Source organism: Desmodus rotundus, chromosome X (genome assembly GCF_022682495.2).
Source record: "Desmodus rotundus isolate HL8 chromosome X, HLdesRot8A.1, whole genome shotgun sequence".
In the NCBI taxonomy this organism is placed as follows: Eukaryota; Metazoa; Chordata; class Mammalia; order Chiroptera; family Phyllostomidae; genus Desmodus; species Desmodus rotundus.
In genome coordinates this window covers 90,707,643-90,724,334 of record NC_071400.1, presented here as the reverse complement: position 1 = coordinate 90,724,334, position 16,692 = coordinate 90,707,643, and the positions used below count along the sequence as shown (strand labels likewise).

The window sequence follows — 16,692 nt, the reverse complement described above, 5'->3', positions numbered from 1 at the left end:
TGTCTTGATGCTTTATTTTGATCCACCACTTGGCCTCTTGAGCCAGTCTGCCTTCAGAGCTCTGGCCCCAAGCATGTGGTTTGGTGAAAATAACGAGAGGCATGTACCCCTGATGGCTGAGTACCCTTTAGGGTGACTTTGTTAGAGGAATACAGTAAGGTTCTGAAAACAAATTTTAGCTTGATTTGGGGCCTTGGGAAGCCCTCCTCCAGGCATTTAGCTAAGTTGTCTGGAGGTGTCTGTGTGTGAGGCTAGAGAGGGTGACTGACAAAAATGGACAGTTCCTGGCCAGGGCACCCCTCATGCCTCTAGAGATGCATGGAAGCTTCCACTCCATCCTTTTCTCCTCTGTCCCTGGTGGATTGGCAACACCTTTCAGATTCGTTGTTGGGGCTATACTCAGGTGATTACAGTGTCTGTAACTGCCCCTCTGTACCCTACTGAGTTCCCAGGACAGGAAATCCCCAGGAGCTACCACAGAACCTGCTTTTGGCAGGGTCTCTCTCAAGTTTCCTCTCCTTAGCCTCTGGCCTGGTGGCCTACATCCATGGTCTCCCCTGTGGCTGGGCCCATCCAGATTGCTGGCCTAGTGGGTAGTCTCCAAGGCTTTGAGATTCAGCTTTTCCCTAAGACTGTTCTTAGTTCAACCCTTGGCTCATCCCTTTGCTCCATCCACCCCACCCTGAAAATGACGCCTCAATTCCATGAGCAGACCTCAAGTCTGGATAGAAGGACTTGGGCGCCTCTTTGTCTGGGAAGAGAAATCTGACAAGAAACCTGGCCTTCCCCTTCTACCTTTCATACCACTACAGGAGAGAGTAACAAGTAGGAGAAGAGGGACAGAAGGAAGGGAAAGTATATCTTGTTACCTAATGACCAAAAAACAAAGGATTCCTGAGTGCCAACCATGTACCGTGCACGCTGCTATGAACTGAATGGTTGTCCAAAATTCTTATGTTGAAACTTAGTCCTCACTGTGATGGTGTTTGGAGGGGGGGGCCTTTGGAAGGGTGATTAGTTCATTCAGGTGGAGCCCTCACGAATGGGATTGGCGTCCTTATAAAAGACACTCCAGAGAGCTCCCTTAACTCTTCCACCATGTAAGGATGTAATGAGAGGAAAGCTGTCTATGAACTAGGAAGGGGGCCCTCACCAGAGGCCAAATCTGCCATCATCTTGATCTTGGACTTACTTTCCAGCTCGCACACTATGAGAGATAAAGTTCTGTTGTTTATAAGCCACCGAGTCTATGGTATTCTGTTATAGCAGCCTGAATGGACTAATAAGACACATGCTATTAGGTCCCATGAAGGAGAAGCTCGGGACATGGGTTTTGCCTTCATGGAGATTATGGTTCTAGCGGGGTAATGACAGTGAATCACCTCAAGCAAGAGTATAGTGAATGAGGGGCTTAACTGGGAGAGCACAGGCTGCAAGTACCCAGGGAGAAGAGAGAAGGAGCACTATCCAGACCACTTCAGGGAAGCTCAGTTAAGGCTCCGTCATTAGTTGGTGCTTGGGTGACATTAATGTCTTGACAAATCCCCACCTCTGCAGGTGAAACTACCCAGAAAACTAAATGTACAGGCAAATAATATGTAGGTGATTTTTTTTGTAATGCTGCTTATTAGAAGCACATATTTGTTTCTTTTTGGAGGACTAAATGCAGGGAAATAATTTATTGAGTATCTTTAGAAATTAGCAAGAGTAGTGGTTCTCAAAAGGCTGAAATACATGACTAGGAACAAAGGAAATTTGGACTGAGAACAGTTTTATAAACTGAGTTGTCAGATGGTAGGGGCGAAGGTAAAGGGCCTAAGAGCTGGGAAAAGAGAGTGCAGGCAGAGTTAAACCAGCAAAATTCACCTATGGTGGATCAGCCATTGTGAGAATCAAGGAAGAGACTTCCTTTCCTGTAAAGGCTGGAACTTGCAATACTCCTGCTGAGTGATCTAGAGTGATCTCAGGAGTTGCAGTTGAGTAGAAGATCTTAGTATTGGCATTCAATTGTGATTGAGAACATGGGATACTTATTTGATTGTACCAAAATGTGTCTGGAAATTGATGTTGAACAGGAAGGGTCTGGTCAGCCATGAAAAAGAGAAAAATGGACAGTTGCTGAGGCTAAGGGTGTAGCACTCTTACAAGCATCATCTGGGTTTAGCTGAATTCAACATAGTTAGTTCTGTTGGTAAATCTTTCCCTCTGGTGCTTGGGGGCCCCAAACTATACCTGTGAGGCCCCTCACGAGAACAACTAGCTCCTCTTGCTTTCATTCCTTGCTTTCCCAGAAAGCACCAACTAAATGGTGGTTTCCTGTAGAATCTGGCCTCTAAGGAATCAGGCCCACAGGGAACAAATGCCCAGGGCAGGGAGACCCATACTTTCCAGATAGGCTGACATTTCAGTTCTTATTGCAATTTGTAAGCTGGCAGTCAGCTTCCCGAGTATAAGTCTCTGTGAGTTTGCAAATGTTAGCATGTATCAGTCATGGGCATGTTTAGAAATCTTGGAGGGTGGATTTCTGTATCCCTGGGGCTGGAACATTCAGTAAGGAAACACCTATGGGAACCTTAGCAACACCCCAATTTGTGACACGGCCCAAACTCAGAAGAGCCCTCCCAATCAATGCATGTTAGAACTGTAACATCCTCTGGTGATCTGAACAGTTTCCCTTAAAAGGACTGGAGCCTGAGACTTTCTTAAAACACTATCTTTCAGAAACATCATATTTCAGAAAGCTTCTAATTTCTTTAATGACAGTGGGAAGTTGTTTCTGCTGTTCTTGAGAGTCCTTGGTCCCCATTTCCCTTCAGTAATAATGACAGAGCACTGCTTCATTAGAGCTCTTGGAATATTTAATCTTTCCATTCTGATATTCAATTTTACTGTCAAGGCTCCAAATAAACAGCCAGTGAATTTAGGTTCTCTGGTAAATAGCCTACATAATCACTCTGAAATATGCACTAAGAGATCAACGGGTGGTCTTTGGGAATCTCTTGAGGAAAAGCTTCAAAGTGTCTGTCACCCTGGTGAGAAAATTTGCTGAGCACTCTCTGAAAGGAAGACTGCCCCAGACGCAGCAGCCGTTGTGATGTTGATGCCCAAGAAGAACTGGATTGCCATTTATAAACTCCTATCACGAGGCTACATGAAAGAACAGTTTTCCTGGAGACATTTGTACTGGTACCGTACCAATGAGGGCATCCAGTATCTCCGTGATTACCTCCACTTGCGCCCTGAGACTCTGCCTGCCTCTTTGCACTGCACCCAGCCTGAGACTAGCGGGCCAAGGCCCAAAGGTCTGGAGGGTGAGCGACCTGCAAGACTCACACGAGGGGAAGCTGAAACTGACTCCTACAGATGGAGCACTGTGGCCCCTGGTGCTGATAAGAAAGGTGGGCTGAGGCTGGGTCAGCAACCTAATTCCACTTAAAGAGACAGATTTGGTCATGGATGTGGTCAACCACCTCAGTAAAGTTGGAGGGATTATTTTGTGTTGAATAAACTTGTGGTCAGAAAATTTAAAAAAAAAGGATTCCAAAAGGCCCTGTGGTGCCGCTCCTGAATCCATACCTCAGCAGAAAGTACACCAACCTTGTGGGAATGCTTCAGTAATGCCTACTGACTCAAGAGGTCTGCTGTTGAATGAATGCTGTGTGCTACTGCCTATCCTAATCATCACAGATCGTCGTCTTTTCTGGGTGAGTGACTGCAACCCTAGCCACTGGCAAAATAAGATGACATCTGCTGAAACCAGTGGCAGAATAATGTTTCAGACTCTGTCATTCACATAGTGCCTTTGTGTTAATGATTCTAATAATCTTCACACAGTCAACTCAGCAAACGACAGCCCCATCTCCAGTCACATTGTCATTACTAACTCACCAATATTCTGGGTGTGGCAATAAAGGCTGGTGTAACAACCAATGCCAAGCTGGCTGGCTGGTTTTATAGGCGAGAAAGGATGAAAAAGGATGCAGTACCTTGAATTTTCTAAATGCTAAATGTCACATTATATAATCACTTCTCAGCTGTAGGTATTACTTTGTCTGACAGGTATGGCTATTGTTTCTCTAAAGCTGGGTTTTCTGCTTCTTAAGAACAAGATTAAAACACGTATCAAAGAGATACTGGCTGCTTGTTTCAGGCCCATGGGGTCCCAAAAAGCATGCAAGCATCAGTGAGTAAGCCAACGTGAGTCCACCCGTGGCTGACAACTTCACTCTCTGAATGGAGAACTTCCCTTAATACCTTAAGTAAAAAGCAGAGCTTCTAGAAAAGTATGTGATGGAGCCTCTCTCATCTGAGTGAAATTATTGCCCCACGGAAATAGGACTGGGAACTAGAAGGCAGGGTGCCATGGTGTAGGCGACCACAAGCTTTGCCCATTTGTTAAAAGAATGACCTAGACTTTACCTTAGCCTTCAAAATCATATTACCTCAACCAAAACCAAGAAGGAGGCAAATGTCTAGTAAGACAGCACACTTGCTCATCACCATGAAGGTCTTGGCCTTCAAACACTTCAGGACATGACCACCTTTTCTCAGGCTTGCAAAGGTCGGTGAGAAGAGTGAGATGGATACTGTGGATGGTCCCCTTGCCTCCACTCACTGGGAGAGGCCCACCCGCACGTCCTTTTGGAAAGGTGTGGCAGGTTTCTACAGCCCTGAATAGAAGACCTATTGCCCAATTCTAAGCTCACAAGGGCAGCAACCATGTGTACTCTTCACTTCCCATCGGCCAGCCCGGTAGCCAGCCCAGAGAAGGGACCCAACAAACACAGACTGAATGAATGAACATAAAACATAACTGTCATACAGCAGATACTGAAAAAAATATAAGAAATAACATGAAGATTATACCATTCTGTGCTCACTAGTCTCTACAAGTATTTATTATAAGGCACTAGATTTCTTAGATTCATTTGGATTCCCAGGGAATCTCACCAAGACACCAAGATAATTCTGTGTGGAGTTGACCAGCTGAAGCAAAAAGAACCAGAGTCAGGCTTCTATCATTACTGTGGAGCTTTAGCTGGAGCCTTCCCATACTCGTAGTAATAGTAATTACAAAGACTAGAATAGTTCACATGTATGGGATATTTACTAAGTACCAGGTGCTGTGCTAAGGAATTCATATGCATCATCTCAGATAATCTTCTCAAGAGTTCAACAAAGCAGGTACAATTGTTCTCACAATTTTGTAGATGAGAATACTGAGGCTTAGAGATATTCAATGAGTTGGCCTTGAACTGAACAAGTAAGTGACAAAGCCAGGATGCAAGCCAAGGTGTATCAAATGCTACAGCCTAGACTCACAACAAGTATATTCTATAAACATTTGCCAAACTTCATTCCTGTGTCTCACTGTTTCAAAACATTTACTATCTAGTTGTGACTAAGCGTTAGTATCTGTTTTTGTCGGGGATGATTCTGGCAACTGATAACCCACCACTGTAATAGACTGTCATCAGTAAAAAAGGCTCAAGTGATTTTATTTGGTGGAAAATTTCTTTACCAAATGGTCAGTTCTTCTCTGTTCTGTGAATTTATTTCCCTCCTAAAATATGGTTGGGAACTGGAAAATGGGGTTGTCATTAGTTAAAAAGATACCTGCTTCCAGACCAGCACCTCTAACACTAATGGGCAAACAGATCACCTGAGGATCTTGTTAAATGCAGGGTCTGACGCACCAGGTCTGGGGTGGGGTCTGAGTATTTCTTTTCTTTTCTCTTTTTTAGATTTTATTTATTTTTAGAGAGAAGGGAAGGGAGGGAAAAAGAGAGGGAGAGAAACACCAATGTGTGGTTGCCTCTCAGGTGGCCCCCACTGGGGACCTGGCCTGCAACCCAGGCATGTGCCCTGACTGGGAATCAAACCGGCGACCCTTTGGTTCGCAGCCCATGCTCAATCCATTGAGCTACACCAGCCAGGGCCTGAGTATTTCTAACAAGCTGATAAAGTGTGGTTCATGAGTATCAAGCAATAAGTATCAAGGATCTAGAAAACACCAGGAAGGAGAATCTACATTCTCTGGACCCCAAACTCAATTCCAAGAGAGAATAATAGATGTGGAACAGAACATCCTTCAGCTAAACAATACAAGAAAGTAAGCTACAAAAAGTGTAAAGGGTGTGACCCTAGGCTTCAAATCAATCTAACAATCTATAGGGCATAATCTTGGTGGGCACCAACACCATCTAGTTTCTAGAACAATTACATCCATTCATCTAAGCAGCACATATACCATCAATGCTGTTTAGTATCCTTGGTAAACAATCCTCCAGTATTGTAGCTATCCTACCAGAACCTCAGCTCCATGGGAATGGTGATGATGGGTCAAGGTCAAGTTCATGTTCCAGTAACAGAGCCCTCATGGGCATGAAGAGGGCCTAGGCCTACAAAGGCAGGAAGAAGTCTTGTGAAAGTCTGAGCAAAGAGCCCTGAGGTGCAGAACAGTATGGAGAAGACCAAATTGCTGTCCCCTTATAATGTAAAGTGCTTCTAGCTTCTCAACATTTTTTTAATGTCATAGCAGAGAAACAATACACCTGAAGTGAGGCAAACAAAGATGAACTGGCTCATTTAAACAATGACATCATATAATGAGTCCCCAAACAGTAAAAGGAAGCCCAGATCAGATGTATGTATATATCAGATCAGAGGGATATGTGTATACATGTCCATATATATGCATACACACATAGAGTATAAGATTAGCAGGCCTCACTCTGCATCTTCAGCTTCACAATGTATTTTTTTAGTCACGTCCACAATACTGCCTACTTCACCACCCCCAAGGACCTGCTACGTAGATGCTGAAGTCCATTTACCACATGGAGCACCCAAGGGTTCTTGTCATTTATTTGGGTGCTTAAATCTGTAGGTAATATACCCAGTGCTTTACATAAATTATCTTGTTTATTCATGCAGCAACCCTACAATAAGGATCACTGATGCCAGCTGACAGATGAGGAAACTGAGGCTTGTTGAAATTAACAAAGTTGTTCACAGTCACACGGGCAGCCAAGGACTCAAAACTAGGGTTTGTCACAGTAAAATGCCAGTGTTCTTCAATGAGACACCAAATTTCCCCCACCTCATATCCCAAGCCCCATCGTGGAAGCCACAATTCTGACAGCATGCTCAGCACGGCGACTAAAAGCCACGAACACTTACATTCCCCTCCTTTTCAAAGTCAGGTGGAAGCAACTTCACGAAATTATCAGGGAACACTCCTCGTCTGCCGTTGAGCTCTCCTTCCCACCAGCCTATATCGATGCAGTCCTAAAAAAAAACAGGAGAGCAGAGAGTGAGAAATGGGGCAGGCACGCCCAGAGAGGTCTGACATCCCTTTTAGACAGAATGGGGCCCTTTCCTTGAGGCCGCTATGCATGTGACAATGGTTACTAAGACTAAGTCCGCACAAACCCCAAAGTCAGAGGGGAGAACAAAAGCTTAAGTGTGCTAGAGCTTCTGGCTGGGACTCAAAACCCATTGCTGCTTTTCGATGCCCTGAATCAAAAGATCTTTTTTTCTCCCCCTTCAAGTATTGGAAGGCATGTATTTTCTTCATTTTAATTTTACTGAAATAAAAATATCCCATTAACTGCAAACATGGTTTAGAAAATATCACATGCAGAAATGTCCTCTTTGATTAGCTTATCACAAAGCTTGTCGAAATGAAAGAGGGCTTTCCAACGTGCAGCCAAGCATAAGAAAAATCATACTTTCTGCAAGCTCATTAATGCACTAACTGTCCTTCACCTTCCCCTTTTGATGTGGATGGGACACAACTGTCATCATGAAAAGCCCTTCCCTCACTTCACAGAACTCTATGTTTATTTACCAAATAAACGAGTAAATCTATTAATATATTTTTTCCTCCAGATCAAACCTGCTTCCCTTTGAATAAACCCTATTCTGTTCATTCACTCGTCAAACATTTACTGAGTGCTGACTCTGTGCCAGGTGCTAGGGAGAGAGCAAGAGCTGGCCTTTGTCAAGCTTCCATCCTGACCCTCACAGCCTCATGGTTCTCTTTATACCACAAAACCACTTCTAGTTTTCCCCGTATCCAGTTGGTTGGAAATCTGATTTGTTCTAGTTTTATAACCTATCTCGCATTTGTCCTCTGGGTCCAAATCCACATCTACTGCTCCAATCCAAGGGCCACTTGGCCTGCTGTAAACCTCCTCACTTGGGCATTTCTTCCTGCCCAGTATACATACAATACACACACCACTGTCAAGGAAGCATCTCTGAATAGCGATCTGATCCTCAGACTGTATCAACAACTTGCAGCTAAAGCTCAAAATGAGTGAAGGCTTAAAAAAATACATCTGAAGCAGGAAATGCTTAAGAAAGTGAGGAGACCATGTTCAGGGCTTGTGGAGAGACCTACTCATGGTCCTCCACAACACCATGGGGTTGGGGAAGGGGTCAGGAGGGCTCAAGCAAAAGATGTGCAGCTGGCCTAGGACTTGGCTCTTGGGCCCTGGAGGCCATGGCTTATGTATCTCACTTGTGCCTTTCTAGAGCATATATCCCAGCAAGGAGAGGAACACATCTGACTTTTCACAGCATTATACCCCCAGCCCATTGCACAATGGGTCCTTAATCACAGATTCTAAATTCTAGTCCCAACCAACACCACAAAACAGACACTTGAAGCAATCACGTTCAGATTTATCCACAACAATACGAGGTTCAAAAGACTTCCAACATGACAGCATGCTTATCTTCTCTGGAAAATGACAATGAGAATTCCAGGTAAGTATTCCACTCCTGATCATATCACACCCCCTAGACAACCTAGCATCAGACTCTAAAGAAGGGATTCATGAACAGGGGTGGTGGTGACAGGATGGGATGGTGGCCTTTGAGGCTCTTCCAACCTCAAGATGTCATATCATGAACAATACCAGAAAAGTTTACGGGGCTGGAATTTGTTTACTACTAATTGTTAGAAATTGTTTTCAGCTACAAGGATCTGCTTCTGAGGAAATGCCTGGCACATATTTTTTCCTCTTCTTTTTGTAGGCAAGTCCTTCTCATCTTCAAAACCCACTTGAAACACACCTGTAGGAAGGTGACTGTGATGAATGCTTTATCTTTCTCTAACACTCATAACTGTGTTAATTTGCTCTTAACGATATTCAATTCAACGGATCTATTAATGTAAAATATACTTAAGTTTACCTGTAAGCATCGACCATTAAACATGATCCCTTACTCTAGAGAGCTCAGAGGTTTACATGAAAGACAGACACACAATATTATACAAGATCCTTTTTGGTAGCAGGTATCAACCAAGAGTTCTGGTACCAAAGATGAGAGAATCATTAATAGCTTTTCAAATAATCTTAAATCTTTTCATATGTGAAGGGTTTGCTTATGTGAGGACTGGACTTCTTTCATATTCATTTGCGATCATTTGGTACAGAATTATGTCCATAAAGGGCACACAAATATTGTTTAGTGCTACATTTCTTTTAAAAGGTGATTTGACTTTGGGTAGTGAACACACAGTGAGATATACAGATGATAGAATTGTACACTTGAAGTCTATATAAACTGAAACCCAATACATTCAATTTTTTTTAAAAAAGACTTTCTTTCAGACTTTCTAAATGGTGCAAATCCACGCTTCACCTTAGTCTTATACAAGGAGTAACCCAAGAACCACTGTAACGACGCCTTTTGCTTCGTATGTGAGAAAAAACAATGAACATTTTAATAAGCAAACGCATAATCAGAATAACTTTAGAACTGACGCATGCCTACAGGGGAAAACAGTGCATATGACATAATTATTATATCTCCCATCAGTGACGAATGGCTTAAATGGCTCATCTATGCTTTGCTTCTTAAGGAAAACACTAACAGTGCTAATTATTGTATAATTCAAGGTAAGAGAGGGAAAGAACAAGATAGAATACAATCTAATTGTTCTGATGAGTATAAGAACAAACACAAGGGTCATGGATGAGATAAGCACATTCAAAGAAAAAAACTGCCAATGTGACTTAGAATATTAAGAAAAGCGCAAACAGGAGCCTGCCGCAGGACAGAAAACAGCCACAGGGTCAAGGTGCCCGCAGTGGGATGCAGACTTGCAGAGGACTGAGGCTTTTTTTCTAGCAAAAGAAGCTAATTTAAGGAAAACAGAAACAATTCTGACAGCAAAATGAGAAGTGAAAATAAGTCCTCCTCAACAAACCAGACAAAACAACTAGTCTTTGATGGCAGAGATGAAGAGAGAATTATTAGGATGAGGACTGTGCTCCCCAAAATGTAAAAGAACAGCAAATTCAATTTATTTACTGAGAACGTGAAATATGCAGAATAAAAGAGGGATTCAGGGGGGAAAAGAAAATCGTCGTGTCCTCGTGGCGTGCCCAAGCTCAGAGCCTAGTGGGAGACGCATACACAGTGAATCAATATGGCACAGACATACTGGCAAGAGTGCTAGGCTGGATTTCAAAACAAGTGGGACCCAGACAAGCTGGGTAGCCTGGAAAGACAGAATGAGGGCAAGAACTGAGGCGATGAGAAAGGTCAAGGGCAAGATCACCAAGTGTGAAGAAAGGGAAGACAGAGAGTGGGTCACAGAAGAGAGTATTAAAGAACTGGTGCCTAGAGCAGTGATTTTAAATCTTTTTCATCTCATGGCACATATAAGCTAATTACTAAAATTCTGCAGCGCAACACAAAATATACTTTTTGTCAATCTGACAAAATAATAGGTATAATTTTGATTCATTCACACTGGATGGATATTGTTGCGTTGGCTGTTGTCATTTTTAATTTGACAGTCTAAGGGAAAAGAGGTTAGTGCCCCTGACTAAATAGCTATTACATGTGTTTTTTTAAGATTTTATTTATTTATTTTTAGAGAGAGAGGGAAAGGAGGGAGAAAGAGAAGGAGAGAAACATCAATGTGTGGTTGCCTCTCAGGTGGCCCCTACCGGGGACCTGTCCCACAACCCAGGCATGTGCCCTGACTAGGAATCAAAAACTATTGCATGTTTTAAAAAATCTTGTGGCACATGGGTTGAAAAGCACTGGCGTGGAGTAAAGGCAGTGCTTGGCTCTTAGAAGGTTCCCAATCAATGTCTACTGAACAGTGATACGTGGGGTGAGTCAGGATGGCACCCATGCGTGACAAGGGCAGAATTGAGGGGCAGGTGGTTAATGATTTGTGAGGCCAGAATGTCATCAGGGTGGATGTGGATGTCCCCAAGGAGGATGGCTGGAGGTGGGTGAAGGCAAGACAGTGAGGCAATAGCTGACCACTGAGGAGAGAGGCAGTGTGACTAAACTACTAGAAGATTTTAGGGTGACCATATATTTCCAAACCTGGGACACTATAAATAATTACACCAGAACCATAGGCATAACCTAAGATGATGGATACCCCGGTGGGTTTTGAGATTCCAATAAGGATGAGGAAAAGGCAGTGTAGGCAGGTGAATTAGGCAGGAGTTTGAATGATGATACAGAAACAAGCTCTCTTGGCACAGAAGCAGAGGAAAGTAGACCTGGACCCTCATCAAGTCGGGAGTATGGAAAGAATTCTATTTCTGACATAGAATGTTCACTCTTCTATGATCAAGTCCTCAAAATGGCCAAAATGTTTCTCTATGCCTCATTACCAGGCAGATTTTAAGAGTAAAATATGCTATTTTTCCTTGTAAGATACAAATGATTTTTTTTTTTTAAAAAAAGGAATGAATACGCACAGCCTGAGTTGTGCTGTACTCCAACCTCTATGTTCTGTACTATCTTGGGTGATCCAAGATATCTATCTCACCCAAGAGCAAGAGGGAAGGGAGCAAACTTGGGCCATCTGATAGATACTTGGTCCATTAGTGATAAAAACCCCGGGTCTCAGTTTATTCATATACATGAAAATCTTTGCAAGGTGTAAAGAGCAACAGGATTGCTGGTGACTGTTATTGTCATTATTGTGATTCTATGGATTGGTCCCAGAGACCTTGAGGGATAATGCAGCTTGAAGGGCTTCTTAATTAAGCTCACATGCATTTGTCATGTGACTCAGCACCGTCCTCAGGCGAAATGCCCTGGCAGCTGTTCACACACTTGGAGGAGAGCCGAGTGGAGGGATGCCAGGGCCTCGGGGTGTGTCGGAGGAAGGAGGCGTTGCCCAGACCTCAATGCCATGCCTGAGTTGGCTTGATCCTGCCACAGGGGCCCTGGAAAACCTGGCTGAAGTGTTCTTTCCCTCCACAGATATATATTGACAGGGACCAGCTAAGTGCTACTTCCTGATATACGACCTGTCAGCAGGAAATCACCAGGGAGCCCTGGTGTGTCTGCTGCTAGTCTGGATACTTCAAATCTTTAGAAGAGACAAACTTGTCACCTGGCTTATATATTGGTTAAAAGAATAGAATGAGCCACAACTTCATCTCAAGCTCCGTTTTGTCAAGAGTACCAAATGACATATTAGTCCTGGTCATTGTGACTTAGTTGGTTGGAACATTGTCTTGTACACTGAAAAGCTGTGGGTTCAATTCCCAGTGAGGGTGCATACAAGAGACAACTGATCAATGTTTCTCTATCATCTCTGTCTCCCCACCCCCCTAAATCAATGGGCATGTCCTCGAGTGAGGAATAAAAAAAAAAAACATATTAGAGCAGTGTTTCCCAAACCTGGCTGCACATTTAGAGTCAGTGGGGAATTTTTAAAAATCTTAATGCCTAGGCTATACCCCACACCCATTAAATCAATTTATAGTGGGGGACGGGACCAGGAAATCAGTGCTTTCTAAGGGTCCTTCTAATGTACAGGTTGAGAATCAATGATTTAAACCATTGCTTCTCAAATTTTAATGTGAATGCTATATACTTGGGGATCTTGTCAAAATGCCTATTCGGATTCAATAGGTCTGGGGTAGGTCTGAGATTCAGCATTTCTAACAGGTCCCTGGGTGATAGCAATGCTGCTGGACCATACATCACACTTTGATTCTCAAAAATGGTATGCTCCTTGAAAACAAGGATCTTATCTTTACAGCTTTGTAATCACCTTTGTAGCACAGTGCCTGACAAATATACAGTCTGACTAAATGTTGGCTGAATGGATAAACTGATGGACGGCTCAATCTTCCCCCAGACTATTAACTTACTGCTCTCAATTTCCAACATTAGAAGTGAGGTCAAGTTGAACGAGGAAGAGGCAAACATAAATTAGCTACACAAGAATGCTTCATCTACATGACCAGGGTTATCTGTTGGTCTGCACTGAATTTACTATTTGTTGATAATTGTGGCAACAATTTAAAAGTACCTCCAAAAGGCAGGCAATGTTTCCTGAGACATCATTATAAGTGCCCTATTTGAGTTCAGACAGGAACATACAGCTTTGAAATGGACATATCAAACCAAAAAACGAAAAGAGGAAAATGGGTTCACTAGCTGGTCCAGAAGAAAAAGAATAGCACTCTGCTTAGTCATTTCTCCTGGTTGTCAGCTGTCCCCGCACTTCCTAGTACCGATTTCCCAGAGGTTATCCACTGTGCTGGTTGTCTTCCACGACCTTCTCTGATGACTGAGATATCATTTGTGGAAAAAGTGAGTATAATTTTGGTGTGGCTGTTAAGTGAGCCTTGGAGTGTCCTGAGGGGATCTCACACCCTCAGCATCCCACCAGCAACACAGAAAGCGCTGTTTCATACTTACTAATGAACGCCTTCTTGCACAGAGCTTCAGGGGGGCTGTTGAGAGAAAGCTCCATAGAAGCCAGAGCCCAGGAGCACTCAGCTCGGCCTCTGTTAACACCTCCCCAAGAGATGCAATTATTCGGCTTGGCTGGGATTTCTGCTCAGAATTTCCAACATCCCCATAACCCAGTTACTAAAGCAGGCTCATCAGTGCACAGTTTATGAGGTCACAGGGTAAAAAGGAAAACTATGGTGTATCTCAGTGTCAGCAGAAATGCCTGGCGGACCACAATTAATGAGGGAAGCCAAGGAGACAGTCCAGGGACAAGTCCACTCAAGAATATGTTACACTCCAAATGTCAACATCCTAGGACCACGGGGGCTCAGGCAGTCATTAATGGTTTTGTGATACTGGGAAGTTATGACCTCAAAGAGTTCATCTACTTGTTCAAAAAAATCCTGACTTTTTATTGGGCAATAACATACAAGTTTTGCTATACCAGCTTCTGATTTTTCCATTTTGCATATTTTAAAACTGGTAACAAAAAATCAGGTAACAAAAAAATCAGTAATCAAGCTTTCTTTTGGTGGTGCCAACAGTAACTGAAACATGTATTGATGCCCGAAAGTTACAGAGACAGGCCTTGACGTTCAATTGTTCGACTTGATTTTTCTACTTTACAATGGTGTTAAACTGACATGCAGTCAGTAGAAAATGCACTGGAAATTTTGACCTTTTTCTGGACTAGCAATATGTGGTATGATACCCTCTCAAGATGCTGGGCAGCAGCAGTGAGCTGCAGCTCCCAGTTGGCCATGTGATCACAAGGGTAAACAACCGTTAATCTACATGTATTCATCATGTGAGATGATTTTGCCCAACTGTAGACTAATATAAGTGTTCTGAGCATGGTTAAGGTAGGCTAAGATAAGCCATTACACACACACACACACACACACACACACACACATATATATTAGGTGTATTAAATGTATTACAATATTTTCAACTTATGATGGGTTTATCAAGACTTAACCTCATCATAAGTCAAGGAGCATTAGTATTCAGAAATGCCCTCATGGCTTTTATAAGCTACCTATACTGTACCTCACATTTTCCTGCTTCTTCATATATCTAATAATTTGTGATTGTATGTTCTTAACGACTGTGCATGTTATATTGCTGACAGACTAGATTTTGTTGTCTTCCTTCTGAGAGTGTTGAGTTTTGTTATGGTGGGCAAGTTACCTGAATACCAGCCTCAGTTGTCAAGGCTTGGTTAGGCTTTGTTAGGATAGGTCTACTGGAGTACTATTCCTATGGCTGCCCTGTTTTGGTTCATAATTGGATACCAGACATGTTCAGCAAGGTTTTTCTATTCTTCTTGGCCAGAACTCCAACCTCTCCCATCACTGGTGACCTCTGAGATATACACTCAGCTCACAGCCCACCCCACCCCCACACTCCCTGTACTTATTTTCTGCCAGGCCCGGTAGAGTCTTACCCTATTGATATACAGCTTAGTATCTGGCCAAAGACTGAAAGGGCCCCTATAAATAGCCTTTCTGGAGCTCTTTCTGTGTACAGCTCACTCCTCTGAAGTTCCCTGCCCTGAAAATTCCAGCCACCTTGGCAGTCCTGAATTACAATTTGTTTCCTCTATCCAATGTGTCTTCTGTTCTCTGTTTGGGCTACTGCCCTGTGCTAAAAACTAAAACTTAACCCCAGGCAAAAAACCAGAGTTGATGTGAAACTCACTGTATGCTTCTCTTCTCTTAAGCATCACATCCCTGTGCTGTGTGTTGTCCAATGCCTGAAACAACTGCTTCATGTATTTTGTCCAATTTTAAAGTTGTCCACGGCAGGCAGCTAAGTCTAATAACCTTTACTGTATCGTGGGCACAACCGGAAGTTATATTCTCATTTAAAAATGGTTTATTTAACTAGAATAAATTTATTTTATTCCAGATATAATAGAACTTTAAGCTCTATTTTTAAAAGCATGAGCTATTTCAAGGTCTAATTCCTAAAAGAAGTCCTAGAGAAAGAATTTCTGAAATGAAGATACATACACAGGTTTTTAATTATCCTCTAGTTTCCCTTGCTAGTCATACATACCCTTCTCTAACAAGGAAGGTGAACTATTCCCTAAAGAAAGTAGAGTCATTGTTAAACATCTTTATATGGGAAAGTTAAATACATGCAATAAGTTAGTGCCATCCAATCCTCTTTAGATAATGGCACACATATAAAGTAATATTTTGATGACATACTGCTGAAGGGCAAACACTGTTAGAGGCCATCATCCCAGAGGGGCATTCCAACCACCCAAGGCCCTTCCCATCCACCCTGGAGAGCTGGGGATATCACTATCCTACATTCCTATAACCCACTCCTAGCACATGGTTAGGGAGTGCTATAGAAGTAACCTTTGAGTCCAGAAGTCACTAACTAAGAAATGAGAAAAGAGCCGAAACCAAATCTCAGGCTCAAGAAAGAGAACAGAGCTTCCTTCCACAGGCATTAGGGGAGGCGTAGGCAGGAATCAGGAAGGCCCAAAGGGATTTTCATAGGAGACCATACAGAGCAGATGCCCCAAAGGTCACAGTGCTCATACCCTGTTTCCCTCTTAGAAAAAAATGCTTCTCCTAGAGCCTCTTCAGAGAACAGCAGCCAACAGCTGCTGCCATACTGGCCCAGCTCCAAGGTCCCCCTTCATATTGAGCACCTCCTGGAGTCATGGGGCACAGCCATATAGTTTGTACACAATGGTATACAAGAACTGCTTACTCACTTCATTATCTCATTTGCAGCTTAAATAATCTTGGCTCTCAGGAAATGTTTATGTGTTTACCCTTTTTATAATACTAGAATGAAAGACTTCCTACCCCCATAAATCCACTTCAAAAATCAGTAAGCATGAGAAAAGGAAATGTTTGCAGAGAGGGCCTTTCCTGTGTATTTGTAATCTGGTTAAGCATGACAAGAGGCAGTCACACA

The 16,692-nt window shown here is 42.9% G+C and overlaps 1 protein-coding gene across 5 annotated transcripts in view; it reads right to left on the bottom strand.

The window, feature by feature from the left end:
• The window catches only part of SH3KBP1 (SH3 domain containing kinase binding protein 1), a 311,830-nt gene that overhangs the window by 58,483 nt on the left and 236,655 nt on the right, over positions 1-16,692 (bottom strand). For all 5 annotated transcript variants that reach the window (XM_053917427.1, XM_053917429.1, XM_053917430.1 and 2 more), the window contains one exon: positions 7,183-7,290. In XM_053917427.1, the coding sequence (XP_053773402.1) occupies positions 7,183-7,290 (108 nt within the window). The remainder of the gene's footprint in view (positions 1-7,182; positions 7,291-16,692) is intronic.